At 33.7% G+C, this 19,017-nt stretch overlaps 1 protein-coding gene across 2 annotated transcripts in view; it reads right to left on the reverse strand.

The window, feature by feature from the left end:
- Window positions 1–14,842: 14,842 nt before the first annotated feature.
- LOC109539125 (knirps-related protein) overlaps window positions 14,843–19,017 on the reverse strand; it is a 37,948-nt gene continuing 33,773 nt past the window's right edge. For both annotated transcript variants that reach the window (XM_019906729.2, XM_019906728.2), the window contains one exon: window positions 14,843–16,839. In XM_019906729.2, coding sequence (XP_019762288.1) covers window positions 15,832–16,839 — 1,008 coding nt within the window. In that variant the 3' untranslated portion in view covers window positions 14,843–15,831. The remainder of the gene's footprint in view (window positions 16,840–19,017) is intronic.

Below are 19,017 nucleotides of genomic sequence, written 5' to 3' on the forward strand. Positions count from 1 at the left end.
GTAGGCGTCGGACAATTCATAAAATAATACTTTTTAAAAATCAAACGGTTTAGCCGCAAACTTCCGTGCCGTATAGCGTGAATAACCCTGTATATTCCCCCCTAATTCGTTAAATTATTTATTATTTATTAATTATTAATTAGCAGATAGATAACAAGAATACTCTTCATTCTATTACACATCTTCTGTCACACAGCAGAGTTGAATGTATTTATAAATAAAAAGTGATAATAATTAACATAATTTTCTGAGTTTCATAAAACTATTTGTAGAATGACAAATATCGTCACCCAGTCCTTTCGACCCCATAATTAGCCCGCGAGATTCACGTGGAGCGATCGATTTACGAGTACCACTCAACGGGGGGCTAAGTGTTCCCCATGTGGGGCATCGGAACCCCCTTGGACACGCGTATCATTTGTCGCAACGATGATATTTCTGGTTCGATTTTACGCTTTGTGAAAATGATTTATGCTGCATGGATTAATGGTTTTATGCCATTGCATGTGGTTGTGGGTGAGATCCTCAAAATGACCACAATGAATCGGTTATAGCGAAGACAATGGGTTTAGTAATTGCGGTTTTCTTTAGGGGGATGATTTCGCTTCGGTGTTGATGGGCGAGAAGGTTTTTGAACTGTCCACGTGCCGCTACTGGTTTCCGTGTTCGTGTTCCGCCAGTTATTCATTTCAATTTAGCTCCTATTCGTAAATTTTAATACATCAAGCGACTTAATTCATGCTAATCCCACAAGCCATAACTACCAAAGGTACACCTAGTAAATGTGATGTTAACGAGCGGAAAAATAAATTTGTCAAGTTTCTACGCCGATTTCTATCGACTAAATTGAAAAATGCTATTGGCCTCGACTTACCAAAATTTTCGGAAAAGATTGGCTCCCGAACACCATAAATTACACGGATGGTACCCATGTATCACCGTTATTGGGACATCGATACCGGGTCTTTGAATTACAACAACATGTTTAATGCTATTCGGTGATGTTGATGAAATTAAGAGTTTTCATACAAATCGCCTAATTTTTCTGTGCATGTTGAGAAACGTTATATTAGGTAACAAGTCCCCAAGAATGGATTATGTCTGTTGGGATAAATTATATCAGAAAAAATTGATAAGTCATTTTGTTTTATTATTTTAAGATAACAACCTTAAAAACGCCTTTCCTCGTTACAAATTAATTTTAGCTCATTTCTGGTCATTTATTATTTTCTCTTATGATTCTTTAGATTCTAATGCTTAATCCATTGAAAAAAAATTATAAATTAAAATTCTTGGCACATTAGTTTGCAATCCAACAGTACAAGAGACTAAATAAGCAGACAGTTACACTAAATAGTATTGATAAAAACATTAAAAATCTTCTTCAAGCTTCTGGAAGTTCCAGCATTTACCTGCAAATATGCGACTTAAACTTTGAAACTGTTTTTTGATTATTAGTTTCAGTTTTTCAACAAAGTTTCATTTATTTTCTCTAACTTGAACTCATTGAGTGGTTGTAGAAATTTCTGAGTCACAGCTTTCCAGTGCTTTTCTCGACTTTGAATATGCTGAAACAAATCAATTCACTTAAGAATGTATAATGTAATAAATAAAAAAAAAAGTATATATAAAATTTAAGGGTTGATAGTGTTTATAAACGAAACCTTTAATAAAAAGTAGTAAACATTTTGCAAATTTTCCGCATAATGAAATAGTTAATTTAGTATAAAAATACATTTACCTTCTTTTAGCACGATGCCTAACATTTACTCTTTTTTTCTTTTGGATGGAACATTTATGAATATCTTCGTAATTTTTTTCAGATTCTCGAATTGACCGAGAAACACTGAATTAATAGGTGACGAGAAAAAATTAATTGGTTTAAAAAGGCTTAAAATGACTAGAAAATCAGCAAACTTTGAGTGCACAGTTAAGTTCAATTTTATCAGAGGCATTGTTTTTAAATAATTTGTTTCTTATGCAGTGTGTTTGTATGTTTACTTCACTTATTTTGTTTTTAAGGATATTTTGCATCAGTTTACAATGAAATATTTTGTTTATTAGTGCTTTAGGCTTGTATTAAAAATTTGGAATCTTTAAAATGAATTAATATAATTTTAATTCTACCCCGAATTTTATATAATACGAATTTATACAAACGCTGTGCGTTTAATTGTAGATTTGGTTAAATTTTTGGGAAAATGGTTGCTTTATTCTATTCTTAATGAATGGAATTGTTTCACCAGATTCGTAGATTAAAGCGACTTTTTTTTCCAAAATTTAAGCAAATCCCCTCGTTTGTTTAAATATTTGGTTACTTATTTGTAGCCATAAGAGATATATAGGTAATAATTATAGAATAGTGTAGAATGAAAACTATATTAATTGTTTTCAATATTTTCAAATCTTCAAACAGGAGCAATACAAACCTCAATCAAAAATAAAGAATTTTTTTATCAAAAAAATCGTTAAAAGACAAACTAAGTGAAGTAAACATAAATAATAATTTAACGAAAAACAATGCAGCTGATAAAATTGAACTTAACTTTGCACTCAGAGTTTGCTAATTTTCTATTAACTCTAAGCTTTTTTAAACCCAACTTTTGTTTTTCTCGTTTTTTTGTCATTCAATAGTTTGTCTTTGATTTAATAACTTTTGAAGAAGATCAAATCGAACAATTCGAGGATGTTAAAAAACTCAAAAATGCATTCAATAATGTTTCATCGGAAAGCAAAGAAGAAAAAATGTTAGACATCGTGCTAACACAAGGTAAATACGTTTTTTCCAAAATTTTGCTGAGGTAACCATTCCATTATGCGGAAAATTTGTAAAATTTTTATTGTTTATTTGGATATAGTTGTTTGAAAATCATCGTTAAAAACTGATGAAAAGGGATCATAGAAAGGTTCAAATCGGTGACACAAATATACATGAAATCTTCAAAAAAACATGTATTATACAACTTTGATAATTCTTTTCGTAAGTTGTTGGTAGAACACTATGTTTTGGCGACAAATTTTTCTGACAAAAAACAGATTTGCTAGAAACAGTGTATAAATGAACAACATACATAAACACACATAATACATAACGATTGTGATAAAAATCTCTCAATAAAACACTTGAACTTTCAAGTGCTTTATTGTATTGTGCTTTATGGTATTGTATTTATTGGTACTTGTAAAGTATACCAGAAATTGCACATTTTTGCACAAGTTTACCATCTTCTTTTTGGAACACTTTATGTTGATGTTTTTCGTAAGGACTTTCACCACGTTTGGAACGTTTTTTCTTTTTGAACCGACATTTTAAACGCCGATTTTTTTGTTTGGCTTTTGGATTTTGCACTTTTTTACAATAAATGCTCCACTGTTAGGCTTAATCGACAAATAAAAAAAAAATATTTTTTTTTCTATTTACCTAATACATTTACAAGCACTTAAAGGAGGGAAGGGAATTTGCAAAATTAAACTAAAAAGTCCTTTTGATGAATGTAGTTCATAGTAGTAGTAGTAGAAAAGTTTTCATTTTGCACTTTCGAAGTGTGACTTCCAATTAAAGTTCATTCTATAGTTTTAGGAGATTCGCTAGCTTTTCTAAGGTATATCCATTCAATTATTCCAGAAATGTTCGAAAAGTTTACTGTTTTCCTTCTGCATAGCTGATATTTTTCTCACTATTTTTAAGTTCCAAAAGTTTTTCTTTTCAGATTAAAATTTTTAACGATTTAAAAACTCGAGCCACTTTTAAGCTTCCACCACTAATTAAAAAAATGTTTTCTTATTTTCAGAAATTAAAAAAAAAATCTGCAAGTTCACTCCTTCATTTCAATTAAAAGACATTCAGTAGCTATTCAAAGCTAATTGTCTTTAGTAGATTTGAAATTATAAGTTATATTTTTGCAGCTTCGGAAATTTCGTACTTATATAGTATTATCTTGTTATTAAATTTTATTTTATAAAATATTGATATAACAATTTGATTCCCAATAACGGATGTAGACTTTAATATTTTCCAGCCAAGACCGAAAGTGCTCAAAATCGTTACTGCTACTTTTCTTGACAGAATATTCAGATTGTAAATACTTTTGATGCGTTTTTATTCCATTTATATGAACTTTTGTATGTCTTTTCTATAACGTTCTTCATACAGTGTTATTACAATTATCATCTTGTGCCACGTATGATTGAATAACTGGCGGACAGTCAATATTATTCATATCATTATATTGAAAATCCATTTGCCACAGATAAACAGTATTTATTACGAAATAAGGATCACACRTGTKGTCAAAAGTGGCAAAATTCTCCAATTTTGAAACCAATATCGATCTCGAATCCGAACCATATAAATATGCATGCGTTGGTCATCTAATACAGGAATCCCATTTTCGACAAAATTAATTGATATCTGATAGTCATATTTTGTTCAGTTCACCTACGCAGAATTTCCGTCTGACATAGAAAGGACCATTAGTACCATTTAACATGCTATCGAAGATAGAGAGATGCGATAGATTTAACGCACCGTTAAATGTGCTTGATGGTGGCAAATCACATGAAAACTATGTTTGTTATATGCTTGAGCTTGGATTATTTTTGCAAATTGTGCAACTTTAATGTCCACCAATTTTTATCCGTTAGGCCAGAGTTGATTGATATTAACATATTGTAAGAGCAGCTGAGGAAGGTTTCTCGATTTCTTAACTTACGATCGTTTTTTGAAAATTAAGTTTCGAGTTTTCATTGAAAGAAATCAGAATTTTAAATTTGAATTCAAATGTTTTTGAGTTTTCACACTGTTAAAACCGTGGCATTTATGATCATTTTTCACTTTTACAGATTTTTTCGGATTTGTTAAATTTTCTAGACCTTATCAGCTGCCCAATCCTGAATTTAATTAATCAAAAGTTGATTTGGGTTTATGCATATTTTTGGAATTTAAATATGGCCAAGAAACGGATTGTTTATTAATACACGTGAATCTTTACACTTGTGCCTATAACTTTAACTAAGTATGCGGCTTGTCCAATCGTGGAACGGAGTTCATGATCGATATGCAAATGCCATGAGGAAAACAAGAAATATCTAGTTGCGACAGAAGTTCCTGAATTGGAATTAATGTCACAACAACAGCTTAGAAGTGTGAAGCTAATCGATTGATGATGGTTTCTGTATAAGTTCTGTATATTCATTATTAGCGGTCGAAATTAATTGGAAATACTGTTTTTCACAAGGTTTTCCTGCCAGTTTTATTTAATTTTCTTCTTAAAACTCTCGGTTCCTTTTCATTTTGATAGAAACAAGCACCAACATGATTTTTCTTGATTGCGAACAAAACATTCATGACTATAACGAAAACTCATGTTGTGAAGTGAGGTTATGAAGTGAAGTTGAACAGTTCTGTCATAAAATTTACTGTCATCTGATTGTGCACGCTTTTATAGCGTTAATTGTGGCTTCCTTCGTTTAAGTGTAGGTTTTTTCCAGGTCTTCAGGTCGCAAGTACTTCCCATGTACCCCCCACAACATATCCAGATGAAGGCCGTTAAATTTGAATCACCCTGTATATTTAATTTATCCTCTCTGAGCTGATTAGTGAGTCTTTTCTATCCGATTTGATCATTAGTTAGATCAGTTTAGTCTACTCTTTATTCATGTTTGAAGCAGCATCTGAATTTTGAAGCCAACATAATTTTTGGGATTTGCAATGTAAAGAAGTAGATTCTTATCGTGTTATTAACTAATTCTATGGAAATTTCTATTAGGACGCAAGCTTAAAATGATAAAAAAATGTTTATTCAATTAACTTGCTGCTTTTACTAGCAAAATTACTACATTAATGTATTTTCCGTTTGTTCATTTCCACCTCTGCTACCTTTATTATAAGTTTCGATATTTCTTCTTGCGCTCTTCTTGGAAAATTGGATCGAATTTAGGTTTTGAAATAAAGCAAACGATGAAGTGTTTCGTTCGTCATGTTAATGCTACTTTTATGCTTTTGCTAACTTTTTCAATTTAGAATGTATTTTCAACTTCAACGCGATATTACTGGTATTTGAGGTTGCTTTGAATGCACAAACATTTATAAATTAAAAGTCAATTAGTGTCGAATTAGCATAAAATGAAGCGAAATTGGTAGCTTCACACGATTTGAATACTTTGGCTTATCTAAAGGTTTGCTGAAGCATTTTAGAGCGATTGAACTCAGCTTTTTAGTCCCAACTTAGTCACACGTTGAAACCTTTAAATGAGGTCACAACAAGAAAAATTGGCATTGCAAATTTGACATGAGAAATAAACTAAAATATGAACAGTTTATAAATTAATTAACATTCTTTTAAAAGATATATTTTTCGTTAATTCTGGAGCCCGTTAGGTAGATAGATACATTGGTTTCGGGACTTTACGATTCGAACTAAAACTTGAATAAACGACGCTAAAAAATTGTCAAGACTTCTAGTCATACTTTGGCATTCAAGTTGTGTGTTATCGCTTGTTTGTGTTCATTTTTTTTCACCAAAATTGAATTTTGAAACTTGAATAAGAATAAATCAAGGAGCGCTAAATCGGGAGCTCATACAGGCCAGACCATCAAATAGGTTCTTTAGTGTAATCTTTATAGCATTTTTTATACTAAATAATTTATACTTTATAGAACTTCATTGTCTTCGTTTTCCTTCCATCCTGGAAGCTAAAAATTCACTATTGTCCTATAAATCAAAATGTAAAGCTGCAGTTGCATTTGATTAGAGTAGAGGACTTTGGCTTTGAGAAACCGGCTAGAAAACGCCTACATGGAACCGATTTGTGAATTTTAGCAAACACTTACTTCCTTTTTGCTTAATTTCGTATGCACTTTCGATTAAATTTTCGCGTAAAATAGCCGGGCAAAAGAAATATCGCGACCAAAAGGTGCATATCGAAACCCATAAAATGTCCATATTACCATTCCAGCGTGACCTTTCCAATGGAACTCCATAACTCACCCAACAAATCACTTCGGATTTTTACCGTACTAATGGGACAATTCGTATGCTAATGTGGGCATCTTTCTGTCAGACCGTTTAAGAATTCCGAGCAATATGCTTTCCTGCCCGAGCATTTCATTTAAAATAATATTTCCAGTTTTTGTAATATGTGGTCTGCTTTGGATCCCAGTGGCGTGCCCGCACAAGCACACCAAAATCCCTAGGTAGATTGAGTATTTTTCCAAACCCATGTCAGGCTAAGTTCAATAGTTGCCCCAATTCACAAAGTTCTATAAAGAAAATGCCACAAAATGTTGTTTTTCGGATTGGTGGTTTCACACGCAAAACTCTGAACTGTGCCGCCACTGACTAAAGTAGAATTTATTTGATATAAATAAGTGGATAAGACCATCAGGTTCGGCTGGTACACTATAGCCTTTATTAATAACAATTTTTATGTTATTCCTTTTCAAATTTCAGATTACTGTCCGAATATGGATGTGGTTTTATTTTTTATTCTTTGCGGGGATATCGCTGATGGGGGCAATACTTATACAGGATTTTTAATATTTAATGTTAATGCATCAACGGCGTGCAGATATACAGGCCAGAAATAGTTGGATTTTAAGAAAGTGTTAAATAATGCAGCACTTTTCTGATGGTCTAAGGTTGATTAACCGACCCTACAAGTGCGGCTGACGTCTTTTCTCCTTGCAGGGAACTAACCAAATCTGTTTATATCTTCCCCTATTATTTCGTTTCTTTTCACTAAATATCCTAATGCTTTTCTCTCCTGGCAGACTCTTACACGTCTTTGTCTCTCCTGATCTTCTTTCAATAGTTTCTTCAGTGCTTCCTGCATATCTACCAAAGGCTTGGATGGCCTTTTTTGTTTTGGTATCTTTCGATCCGTCTCCTTAGCTCCTTTCTTCTTTTTACCCGTTTCTTCAGCAGCTTGAAGTCCGTATTATGTTGTCCCTCTTCGTTAACTTGATTTTCGGCAAGCTTGTCCTTGCCTCTATTTTCCTTGTTTTGACTAACTTCCTTTTCCGCAGATTCGCCATTTATCGGCTTCAACCGGCTTCAACAATGGCTCTAAAACTTCTGCTACTTCGTCTTTCGCTTTTGCATCCTGAGCTGGACCTTCTTTCTTCATTTTTTCTGCTATTTTTTTCCTGTTTTTCTCTCCGTTTTTTCATTTTTCCTTTAGGGCTGCTGTTTTCACAGTTCCACTCTCGGCAGGTTCTTTCCAGCTTGCTCTTCCCCACTATCTTCCGAGCTCTTAATTGTTGCCTTCTTTTTGGCTGTTTTACCAGCTGGTTCTGATTCTCTATCTACATGGCCAAGTAGCTCCCGTTTCTTCATACCGCTTAAGCCGTGAAAAAATACCTGTCATTTTCAATTTTCGGACACAAAAACTCTTCATTTTTTCATATCTGCATATTCTATTCCCAATTCATCATCACCTTCAGCCTTTCTTCGTCTGCTTTTCTTACTTTTCTTCCCACCTTGCTGTGGTTCAGGTTTGGCATTGCTATTCTTTTTTATTTTTGCTACTGGCTTCTGCTCTTCCTCCTCGCTTTCGTCGTTAGCAGTAGGGCTATCATCTTATTATCTTCCATAGGAAGTCGAGCAAAAGCACTTTGAACTTTTGTCACTGGTACATCGTCTTCATCACAATCAAGTACTAAGTAGTTTCTTGTTCTGGGCCTTTATAGATTTTTTCTGGTTCTGTTCATTTTCGGATCCAACTTTAACCTTTGGAAACTTGGGCTTTTTTGTACTGATTGTATTGTGCCATCAGGTGCGATTTTAGTTCCACTTCAGAATCGCATTCCTCGTTCTTCGCTCATTTACGCTGTTTATATTCTAATTTAATTTCCTTTGTAAACTATTCTTTTTCTGTTTTGCAAATTATAATTTCCTCATTCGTAATGCTAACATTAACTTGTGGTAATACATCTCTTCTCTAGATGTCCTAGTTGGTATCACATGGAATCTCAAACTGACCTCTTCATCAGTGATTTTAACCTTTCCACTAAACGCTCCCAGACTTTCTTTTCGATTTTGTACAATGCCCATTAGAAAAACAAACTCCTTATCTAGAATAATGCTGGAAATCTCGTTTTTAAAAACATCTAAACGAGTAACGTATAATTATGTATACTAAACGAGTAACGTATTATACAAAAAATGTAAACGTTTATGGTACCTTTTTAAACTATTTACGCTTCGCCGATGAGATAGTGCTTATTAGATCAGATATCCAGGAGCTTCACAACATGCTAGAACAAACAACTAAATGAAGTTGCAAATAACGTCGGACTTAAAATGAATTTATCAAAAACAAAAATAACCAGCAGGGCTGAGGAAAACGTACTTTTGTTTCAACATATTGTTGTTTTTTTAGTTGATATGTTTTCTTATTGAGTGATAGCATACTATTCTTACTTACTTCTTACACTTTTTAGCCCTGCCTAGAGAATCTTTAAAAGTAAAATGTGGTTTGTTGAATCGTTTAGCCAAAGTTAACGTCTAGAGATCGGAAATAAAATGTATTATACTTTTGAACCAGTGCCGTTCAGATTTGCTTAAAATGTGTCTTCAAACTTTTCCACATTTTATGTTTTGATCATTTTTATTGGGTTAAGAAGGCGAGTTTATTTTTGGGTGTGCTTGCTTACACTCTTTCAACTTCTTTAAGCACTTAAAACGTTAAAAAATAACGACTCAACGTTCAAAATATCTGAACATTTAGTTAGCTGAATGCCAGTATGTTTTTCAACTTATATTGAATCTACTCGATGTGGATCGAAATCAGCAATTTTGTTAATAACTAAATTATTTATTAACGCACTAATTGAGCCAAATGAAAAGTTAAGTGAAGTGAAAACTGCGTGGTTAGTTAGCTATCGGACAGGTGTAAATTCGTCGGACAATGCCCAATTCGACATGTTGCGCAGGTAATATTGGGCTTCTTCGATAAAATTTTAGCGGGGTCATATTTCTGTTAATTAACGCAGACAAGTATCGCTTTATTCTTGTAAATAATGGCACAATTATTAGGATCCATACTCATTTACAATATCATATTCCACATTTACATATCTGGAGGCATATAATCGTTAGTATGCAAAATTCGATAAAACGAACCGTCTTGCGATATTTTGATTATAGTTGTGGCGTTAACTTTGCCATCATGTCTTTARCCAGAAAATGTACAGAGTATTGAAAACCGRAGTTTTTTCGATAATCTTTATATACTCTATTGTATTTWAATTTTTGTKTTATTTAGGRTTTTGTTGGCCATAACTCTGTTTTGTTGGCCTGAATATRTTACAATATTTTTTAAAACTTGGAACATTCGTTGCAAGATACGCAMATCAATTMTTCTTAACAAAARCCGACCKCTCCATGAAMGTGATCTGAAATGCTCCTCAAAYATTYTYCTTYTCGCTATCTCTCGAYTYGCTATTATTTTTTGCACTCGAYAAATCAGTAGAGTGGAAGACAWTTAARTCACTTTCGYATGAAACCAAAGTCCATGTTGTTATTTAGCTTAARTTCAWTTTTTYCTCTACATTTMTAGAAKGTTTCCAARTMAATTAAMTTAAATTAGTTAATGTCTCTACTGAGTAGCAGCTGCCCARATTTTTCAAGATGGAATATAAAATTTAGATTCGAAAAAAAATTCTAGTTTTGTTGAGTCASTTTCTTGTAKYTTTCCATCGAACCAGGAAAAGTRGAGCTAGAAAAACGTAAATTTCTTTAAATTAAAAATCTGGATGCTAAAAAAGCCCCGGAACACGACAAGACGAATTCTTATTTGAAAACATTCTAATCTGTTGGAAATCATACTCAGTAGAACCTTTGCATTTAGGGAATCCACTTACGTTATAAAGAATTTCTATAAAAATCTATTTACAAAAATTCCCCATCTTGCCTTTGCATTTTTCTAAATCGCGGGAAAACTATTCGGTCGCTCAAGGCTCCTCGTTTGTCCAAACTCTTCACAATTGGACCAAATTGGTAAATTTTTATAACCTGTTTTTGTTAACCTTCATGATACCCATTTGTGGACATTTTTTTGATTAAATTGCGAATAGCCAGTCCACAATGTGAATAATTTGGTGTTTATTAGAGACACTTGTCTTGTGCCTACCACTCGGATATTTTTTTTCCATTTTGAACATAAAATGTGCGTTTGAAAGCCAATTAAATTGCCCAAAATCCATTTTTAAACCAACCATCAGGAGTGACTTCCAAATATAAGAAAATCTGAAGCTTGTTTGGTGCTAATGGCACTTCTTAGTCCTCTGGTTTACCTAGTGCTGATGCCAGATCTGTACGAAAGATGTACAAAATTGATAAGTTGAGTAGCAGGAGGCGTTTAAAATGCGGCGTTCATTAGAACTTCGCCTTTTGACAATAAATACAAGGCAATAATAACTTGTTTATGATCGGCAATTCTAAATTTAATACTATTTAGGTCGTTTAAGTATTTCTATTTGAAAATTCCTGATCGTATCGCTAGTTGCTGCTCGTTTTGGGTAACAATTTGGATAAGGCAGTCGACTTTATTTGAACATGCTGAGAATTGGTAGACAGAGGACAAGGATTTATACATTTTTTCTTCTAAAGTTTACGGTCTTCTGGCCTTTCTAGTCAGTTATTGAGCTTAGTTTTTCAATATCCAAATCATCGACATCTGACGGATTGGTTTTAGCCTGCAATTTTAAGCATTGAAGCWAWTTTTTTTATTTTGTTGCTGATTCAGGTATAAGTTTACAAAACACTTATGGCTATTTGAGACGATTTTTCATGTTGCGAAATTAATCGCGTATTTGGTTCTGACTTTTTTCTCRATTTTTWAATTTCTCCGTTTTTCGTTTTGCATCCTSAGCTGGACCTTCTTTCTTCATTTTTTCTGCTATTTTTTCCTGCTTTTCTCTCTCCGTCTTTTCATTTTCCCTTTTGGRCTGCTGTTTTCACAGTTCCACTCTCGGCAGGATCCTTTCCTAGCTATTAATCGCCAGCTAAATTAATCGCGTATTTGGTTCTGACTGATTTYTTCGATATTTTAATTTTCTGCAGCTCTCTTATTATTTGCTAATTTTTCAAAAAATCCATGATTTATTCTTTCCAAAAATCATCGTGGCTCACAATTAAAATTTTRAATACGTTTGTTCACTCGGTTAGCAGTTGTATAGGGAAATKATSGTCATTTTTCGAATAATTTCTAAGAGAGTACTTTTTTGAAAGCTCCTCTTTAAAGTCAGGATGTACAGRTACTGATACTTTCATGCCTACCATATTTCTTGAGCACTTTTCTCAGTTATAATGAGCAGTTTTTAAGAAATGAACTAATAATCCSGGAGAAGCAAAAGTTTGCATATTGCTGTGTAGTGCCGTGTGTTGCAGAGGAAATTCAACTGAATAAACTCTAATAGCCAGAAATTAATAAAATGCTATGAGAAATAAAGTAAAGTTTCAATTGTAAACATTATTAAGTGATAAAGTTGATAGGAACTCAAGGAAAATTAAAACAATAAAACTCGCATGTTGTAGATTTTTTTAGCAGAAAATATGTTGAATTTGAGTTGCGTAGAGAAAAGCTACATTCGGAACAAGTTATTTGAGTCCTAGTAGCTTTCTTTCTTTGTTAAACTAAACATTGTTAGAATCAAAAAAATGAAAAATTCCATGTGTAAGTAATTTTTCTTCAATCAACCATCAGTTTATATTTTTATTACTGTTCTGTTGAATTATTATTTCATTTGGGTCACACGATGGTGCTCTATGCGCTCCCTTCAACACCCGCGCAACGCTCCTCTTCCCCTTGTCATGCTAAAACAAAGGCGTGATTTAAGTGAATATTTTGCTGCATTTAGTCCAGCGCCAACAGCGTTATTTCGCAAGACTTCTGCACGCTCCTTTAATCTCACACTTAATAAAAAACGATTACCAACTGAAGTTTTTCAGTCATCATCTGTTTCCATGCTATCTATTAAAAAAAAACGTTTCTGTTCGAAATAGATAGTTTTACTGAAAAAACGATTACAAAATTTGCGATCAGAAAAGAACGAAAACTGGACTTAATTGAAAAAAATAGACAATTACAATTTTTGCCACGAGCCGCTACTGTGCGTTCTTTGAAATTTGTGTCAGTTTGCCCAAAAGTATCGATTAGCGAGCTTAAAAATCAAGTTACCCATATTTACACAAACTTTCGTCTATACTGTATTTTATAATTMAAAAACTGATTAMRATWTCTTAATACTCTYCATTTTATAGAATGATCATCGGTAGGAATTTTCGTGAAAATTTGTCTTTTAAAGTTGTGTGYTTTATGATTTAATTATTTTYAAGATAAATTTGCGTGAATCCAAGTGACGCTAATGCATTTCCCGATATTAACAATTCTTTTAAAAAGTGAAAGAAATCCTAACTAGTGAGTCATTAGGTTTCAGAGGGAATAATAGATTCTTGTTCCAGTGTCAAGTTTGCGGAGTTTCAACTTTTTCGTTTTTAACAAGAATGTGCCCATAAATTTGTCTTTTGAATGGAAAAGTTTTGCTGCATGTCTTCCAAATATTTCGTTCGTCAAACCTTCAATTTATAAGCAATATTTATCAAGCATTTTGAAACTTGAATCATTTTCGAAAGCGTCCAGGTTTCCTTCCCGCATTCAGTTTCCAAAAATCCAAATGCAATCCTAGTATTCGACTCTTTCGATTTTATAGAGAATGATCAATTGTATGATTCGTTACAGTTTGCTAGTCGGTTCCTCATCAGGTATTTTTTATGAAGGTTTCCTCAAATTCCTCAAAATAGCCTTTCTTTGGCAATTATTTTTAACCGAAGCGCAGCAAATGCGACGTTTTAGTCTTCAGTTGGACACTAAATGTATGCTCAATATTCCGAAACTGTAAACTCTGATTATATGCGATTGTTTTTCGACATCTCAAGATAGCTGTTGTTTCGGAAATTCATTTATAAAATTTCTTTACAGGTCGAAACTTACCTTTCCCTTATCGCATTTGGATGTGAAAATTTTGCATTTGAGCGTTCAAAAGAAGAACCGTTCTTTTTTTGAGAAAATTATTTATCCCTTCATTTTAAAAATATCTCTAGCGAAACTGATTAGGACGATTCTTCCTGGTACAAGAAATGCTTTTTTTTGTACAGGAAATTAGGTTGATCCAACTCAAAAACTTCAGTTTTATATCAATTGCAAATATAAGAATTCTTCAATTTTCATCAGCTTTGTATGAAAAATTTGAGATTTGTAATTGTAGCTTGCTCTTATTGAGGTTAGTCGATAATACATTACATTCAAGCTCATATTTTAGTAGTAATTCAGGAAATTTTGAATTTTTTTAAAGTATTTGCCCGCAAGAACTAGTAAGCTCCAAATTCAAGCTTAATTTCTCCAAGATCAGAAAAACGAAGACACATGTGTAAGCTCGGAAATGATCATTCCTTCGCAACTCACCCAAATTCTAAGCTTCTGGTCTTGAGTTCAAATTGAAAAATGCGTTAAGTTTTGCCCCAAAAATATCAGATAAATTTGCCATCTAATGCATTCTATCATTGATGAAAGTAATTGAGCCATCTTCAGGCACTTTGTTAGACACACTTTTCATTAGAAGTAAATTTCTTTGAAACCAAGTCTTATGTAAATCTACGTTATGCTGCTTTAAGGCAAGAGAGGCCAGTTGTTTAATCGTGGAAAATTAAGCTTTTAAATATTGATAAGTCTTTTTTATGAACACGAAAGCGGTTTTAACGATGTTCTGATATTTTGCTTAGAGGCCACACGTGTTCTTCAGGTTATATTTGATGAAGGACAATAAATAAAACTCTAAACGCAAATGTTCAATTTCTTTATTCAAACATAGTTCAAAAAGGTGACAAAATCTCACACATTCAACCATCATCGAACATAAACTGGCCCTGGTCCCCGACATTAACTGCGCCTGACAAATCAGCTAAACATCACTATTCAACTGATACGCCAGCCACTATTAAAGATCATTTACGCATACTTTCATAGTAATTTGTATAAAAATAATCACGTTTATTGCCTAACTAGATAAATGGAAAACAATGCCCTTTAGCCTTAGGTGAATGCTGGGGCTACAACAAATTGCACTGCACCAACTCCTAAAAAGTGTACAAAGCATTGCGAATAAATTAAGTACAAATAGCAATAGGATTATTTATACAATGAATATTTACAAATAAGAAAAAAACATAACTACAATTAAGAAACAAAGAAAATAATAACAAAAATAATAACTGGAGAACTTAGACTGTGTGTGTGTGTGGGTATGGGTCTACTGGCCACTCAATTTGCTTTAACTCTAATATCACTAAGATTAAAACTACGAATTTGTATAAAATAACTGTATGTACACGCACTTACGGCTAACAACTTATCTACAACTTTTTTCATTATACGCAGGCTGTTGTTTAAGTGCGTGGCCGAAGTTCAGGAGGTCACTTTTTTGCAATAAAAATGGTTTTCGTAAATAACTTCATTAATTTGTCGTCGAAAAATCCACTGTTTTCGGATTTCCCAGCATTCAATACCGCTTTTTTGTCTTTTGATCCCTTTTCATATCACGCTTCGTTTTGGAGATCAAAAATAAAAACCATTTTGTTTCAAGTATATGTCTGGTACAAGGATACCTGATTATATAAAAATAAAATGTCGAATACTTTATTATTTAACCCAGTATATTGAAAAGGAATAATTCCAGACTTTCCTGCTTAATATCACCTGCTGAAGTCTGGCGATTCACGTAAAGAACAGCCTGTATACAGTACATAAATTTCACTGATACTAATTGGGCGTTTATTGGTTTCGTTGATTTCTTCTGGTCAGATCAAGCGGCGACCGGTTCGCTCCACTGTCCCTTCTTGAGGAGTCTGTATCACTTGAATCTCCAGCGCTTCCATGACTCCTTTCGGATAACGTTGTTGATCGTTCTGAGCGCGCAGGCGAAGAACCTCGTTCACTGGTAGGTCTCATGCTCAGATCTATGGGGCCTTCTTCCACAGGACTCCTGCTGGGAGTGGGCACTGGTGTCTTAACCTCGACCTCCTGTTCTGAAGGTGATGAAGGTGGTGAGGAACCGCGCTGCTTCTGCAGCACCGCATCCAAATACTCTCTCTTCATCATGCTTTCCAGAATCGGTGCATGATTTCCCAGAAGGTTCTCGTTGTTGTTGTTGTTGTTGTTGTTGTTCAAGTATAGGGGCGAGGACGGAAAAAGACCAGGGTAAAAGTGCGAGTAACCGGGAGAAAACATGAAATTCGGATGGGGAATGAAGTTGGGTGGGATGAGTCGTTGCATCATCGGCAATCTTCGTGCATCGGATAGTTCAATCGAGGAGTCCGAATTGTGGGACTCGGGACTGCTGATGGACGGTGAAGTTGAGTGCCTGAGCGACTCTGAGTCCCTTCTTAAAAGCCTCAATTCATCTCGCGTTCTATTCAAGTCGAGAATCGAAGGCCCGTAGGCGCTGGACGCCAGAAAGCCAAGTCCAAGCGGTTGAGGATTTCCAGGATTTGGAGCCGGAATCCGGTTTGCCAAATGCTCCTGGTGGCATTCTTCCTGGCCACCATTTTCCAACTTCGGCATTTGTCGCTGCTGCTGATGCTCCTGAAGAAGGCAGTGGATCTTGAACCAGTTGGATCGTCTGCCATATCTGGAACCGCTTTTCGACATTCCAACTACTATGCACTTCCGAAGGCGACACGCCTTGCAGGAAGTCCGAGTTTTCTTATTGATCACACAACTGTTGCCGTTCTTGCATTCGTTCACAGCGTTGACGTTGTTGTAGGATCGCCCAAAAAACGACTGAAACAACAGAAACAAACCATTAGCTGATTTTGCTACGTTTTAAGCAATAAATATTGTTGACAAATATGGTTGATCTTGGACATGCTCTGGTAACGAGCGACCTTAACAATTTGGCGCTTTTCTATAAAAACAATGATCTACTTAACAGTAACCTGTTTGATAAAGGACTGTTTCATTTTTGACCGACTATGCGTGAAATTGAACCAAAATGCTTGATTCAATATTGCCAAATGTTGTCAATTAATATTTTAAGTTCGGTCAAGCGTCGGAAAGATGATCGATTCATTGCCAAATCATTTCTTCCCAACTCGTACTGAAATAGGAGGTTTTGAGATTATCAGTAGTTCACTGATGTTTTTAAATACATTTAGTTTGTTGTTCAGTTCTAGTTCGCCATTTTACAACTAATTAGCCCAATTATCTGCTATTATTTCAAGCTCGTTCAAGCTTTGGAAAGAAGAGGTTTGCCAGCTCTGGGCAATAGGGGATTTTGAGATAATCAATAATTCACTGTTTTTTTAATTAATTATATTTTGTTCTTCTGTCCTAGTTCTTGCTTTATAACATTTTGATCTAATTGTCCGTTAATGTGTTAAGCTTCCTCAAGCATCTAGCATTTTCTTCCCAACTCTGGGTATTTTGAGATTCAATCGTTCACTGCTTTTGTAATTTAATTATATTTTTTCTTCTGTCCTAATTTTGCGCTTTACAAGATTTGCATCCAATTGACAGCTACAACTTTAAGCTCCTTAAAGCATCAGAAAGAAGATCGACTCTTTGACTAAAGACATTTTTCGTCCCAACTCTGAGCAAAGCTTTCAAGTTAGAGATTATCAATTGTTCACTCTGGTTTTAGTTCGATATATTTTATCGCTTTGTTATAGATCTCCTTATCGTCATTTTTTTAGTGACTAGGTTAATTACCATCAATTTCTGTTTCGATAAAAAAATGATCTCTGAACGTCGCTGTGGAGTGTTCTGTTTCTCGTTAGATACATTTTATTGTGTATTTTTTATTGTTAATGTATTATTGCAAATATCACATTTTCCAGTCCTTATAATCTGAACTAGTGCTTACTTTGCCTTATTAGAAGTGATAAAAATTATTTATAAAACAATTGTACACGATTCTTATGATTTTTAGGAACAATTTACATTTAAACCTTTGGTTTTCTCAACATTTTTCAAAAATTGAATTAGTGTTTACTTTGTAGTAGTGATTAAAATGATTTATAAACAATTATACAGGATTCTTACGATTTTTAGAAACAATTTACATTTAAGAATTTGGTGTTTCTAAAAATTTGCATTGATTTCACTGAGTCAAAAGTTTCATTTACATGATGAGGAGATGTGATCTGATGTAACTTTACATTAAATTCCAAACATAAAAGTTCATATAAACATGGATCGGCAAAGGCTGGGGGACAGGGCGATAAAGGATAGTTAAAAAAATAATTTCTCAAACAGTTCTTGGTATTTTAGTTACATTTTTAAGACACTCTCGGTCATTTAAGAACTCAACAGATCAATGGAAAAATACAGTAGAGCCCAATTCCACAATTAACAAAATTTTTTGAAAAAATTGTTTTCTATTTATTCAATTTTCTCTATAGAATTTTGTGAAAAAAGCCTGAAAAAAATTGATATCGCCGGCCATATCCCAAAGAGTTCCGTTGATTGTGTATACAGAAAAAAGGAATACAAAATATAAAAATAATACATCTTTTTTTCAAACGCCCTGTATAAAATGGGAAAAAGTCAACTGCTTCAAACAAGCAATAATTGGAGTAATAAGAAGAAAAGGCGTAAAGAAAATATGAAAAAATATTTCAAAGCCATCCTTTGCCTTCAGTGAAATTCCATCAGAAAATCGAAGGCCTTTTGCTTAATAACGGACGTTTCCGTTTTTAAACCATCATTAGATAAATTCTTGAAAATGGAGATACAATTAAGAAGAATAATATTCCGAAAGTTTATTACTTATTGTCTCATTCTTTCTGGCATAATTTTATGTATATCTCTACGTAACTGTTTCTTCAGTTAATAGAAAAAATAAGCCACTAAATCGAGTAAAGCGCTCAAAAACTAACTTAAATTTTCAATTATAATCGAAATAGTGGCTTTAATTCTACAGCATCAGTTTGTGTGTTTTCAGTACAGTGTCTGTTTTCC

Source organism: Dendroctonus ponderosae, unplaced genomic scaffold, assembly GCF_020466585.1.
Source record: "Dendroctonus ponderosae isolate FM_Combo_2020 unplaced genomic scaffold, Dpon_F_20191213v2 Dpon_F_20191213_9, whole genome shotgun sequence".
Taxonomy (NCBI): Eukaryota; Metazoa; Arthropoda; class Insecta; order Coleoptera; family Curculionidae; genus Dendroctonus; species Dendroctonus ponderosae.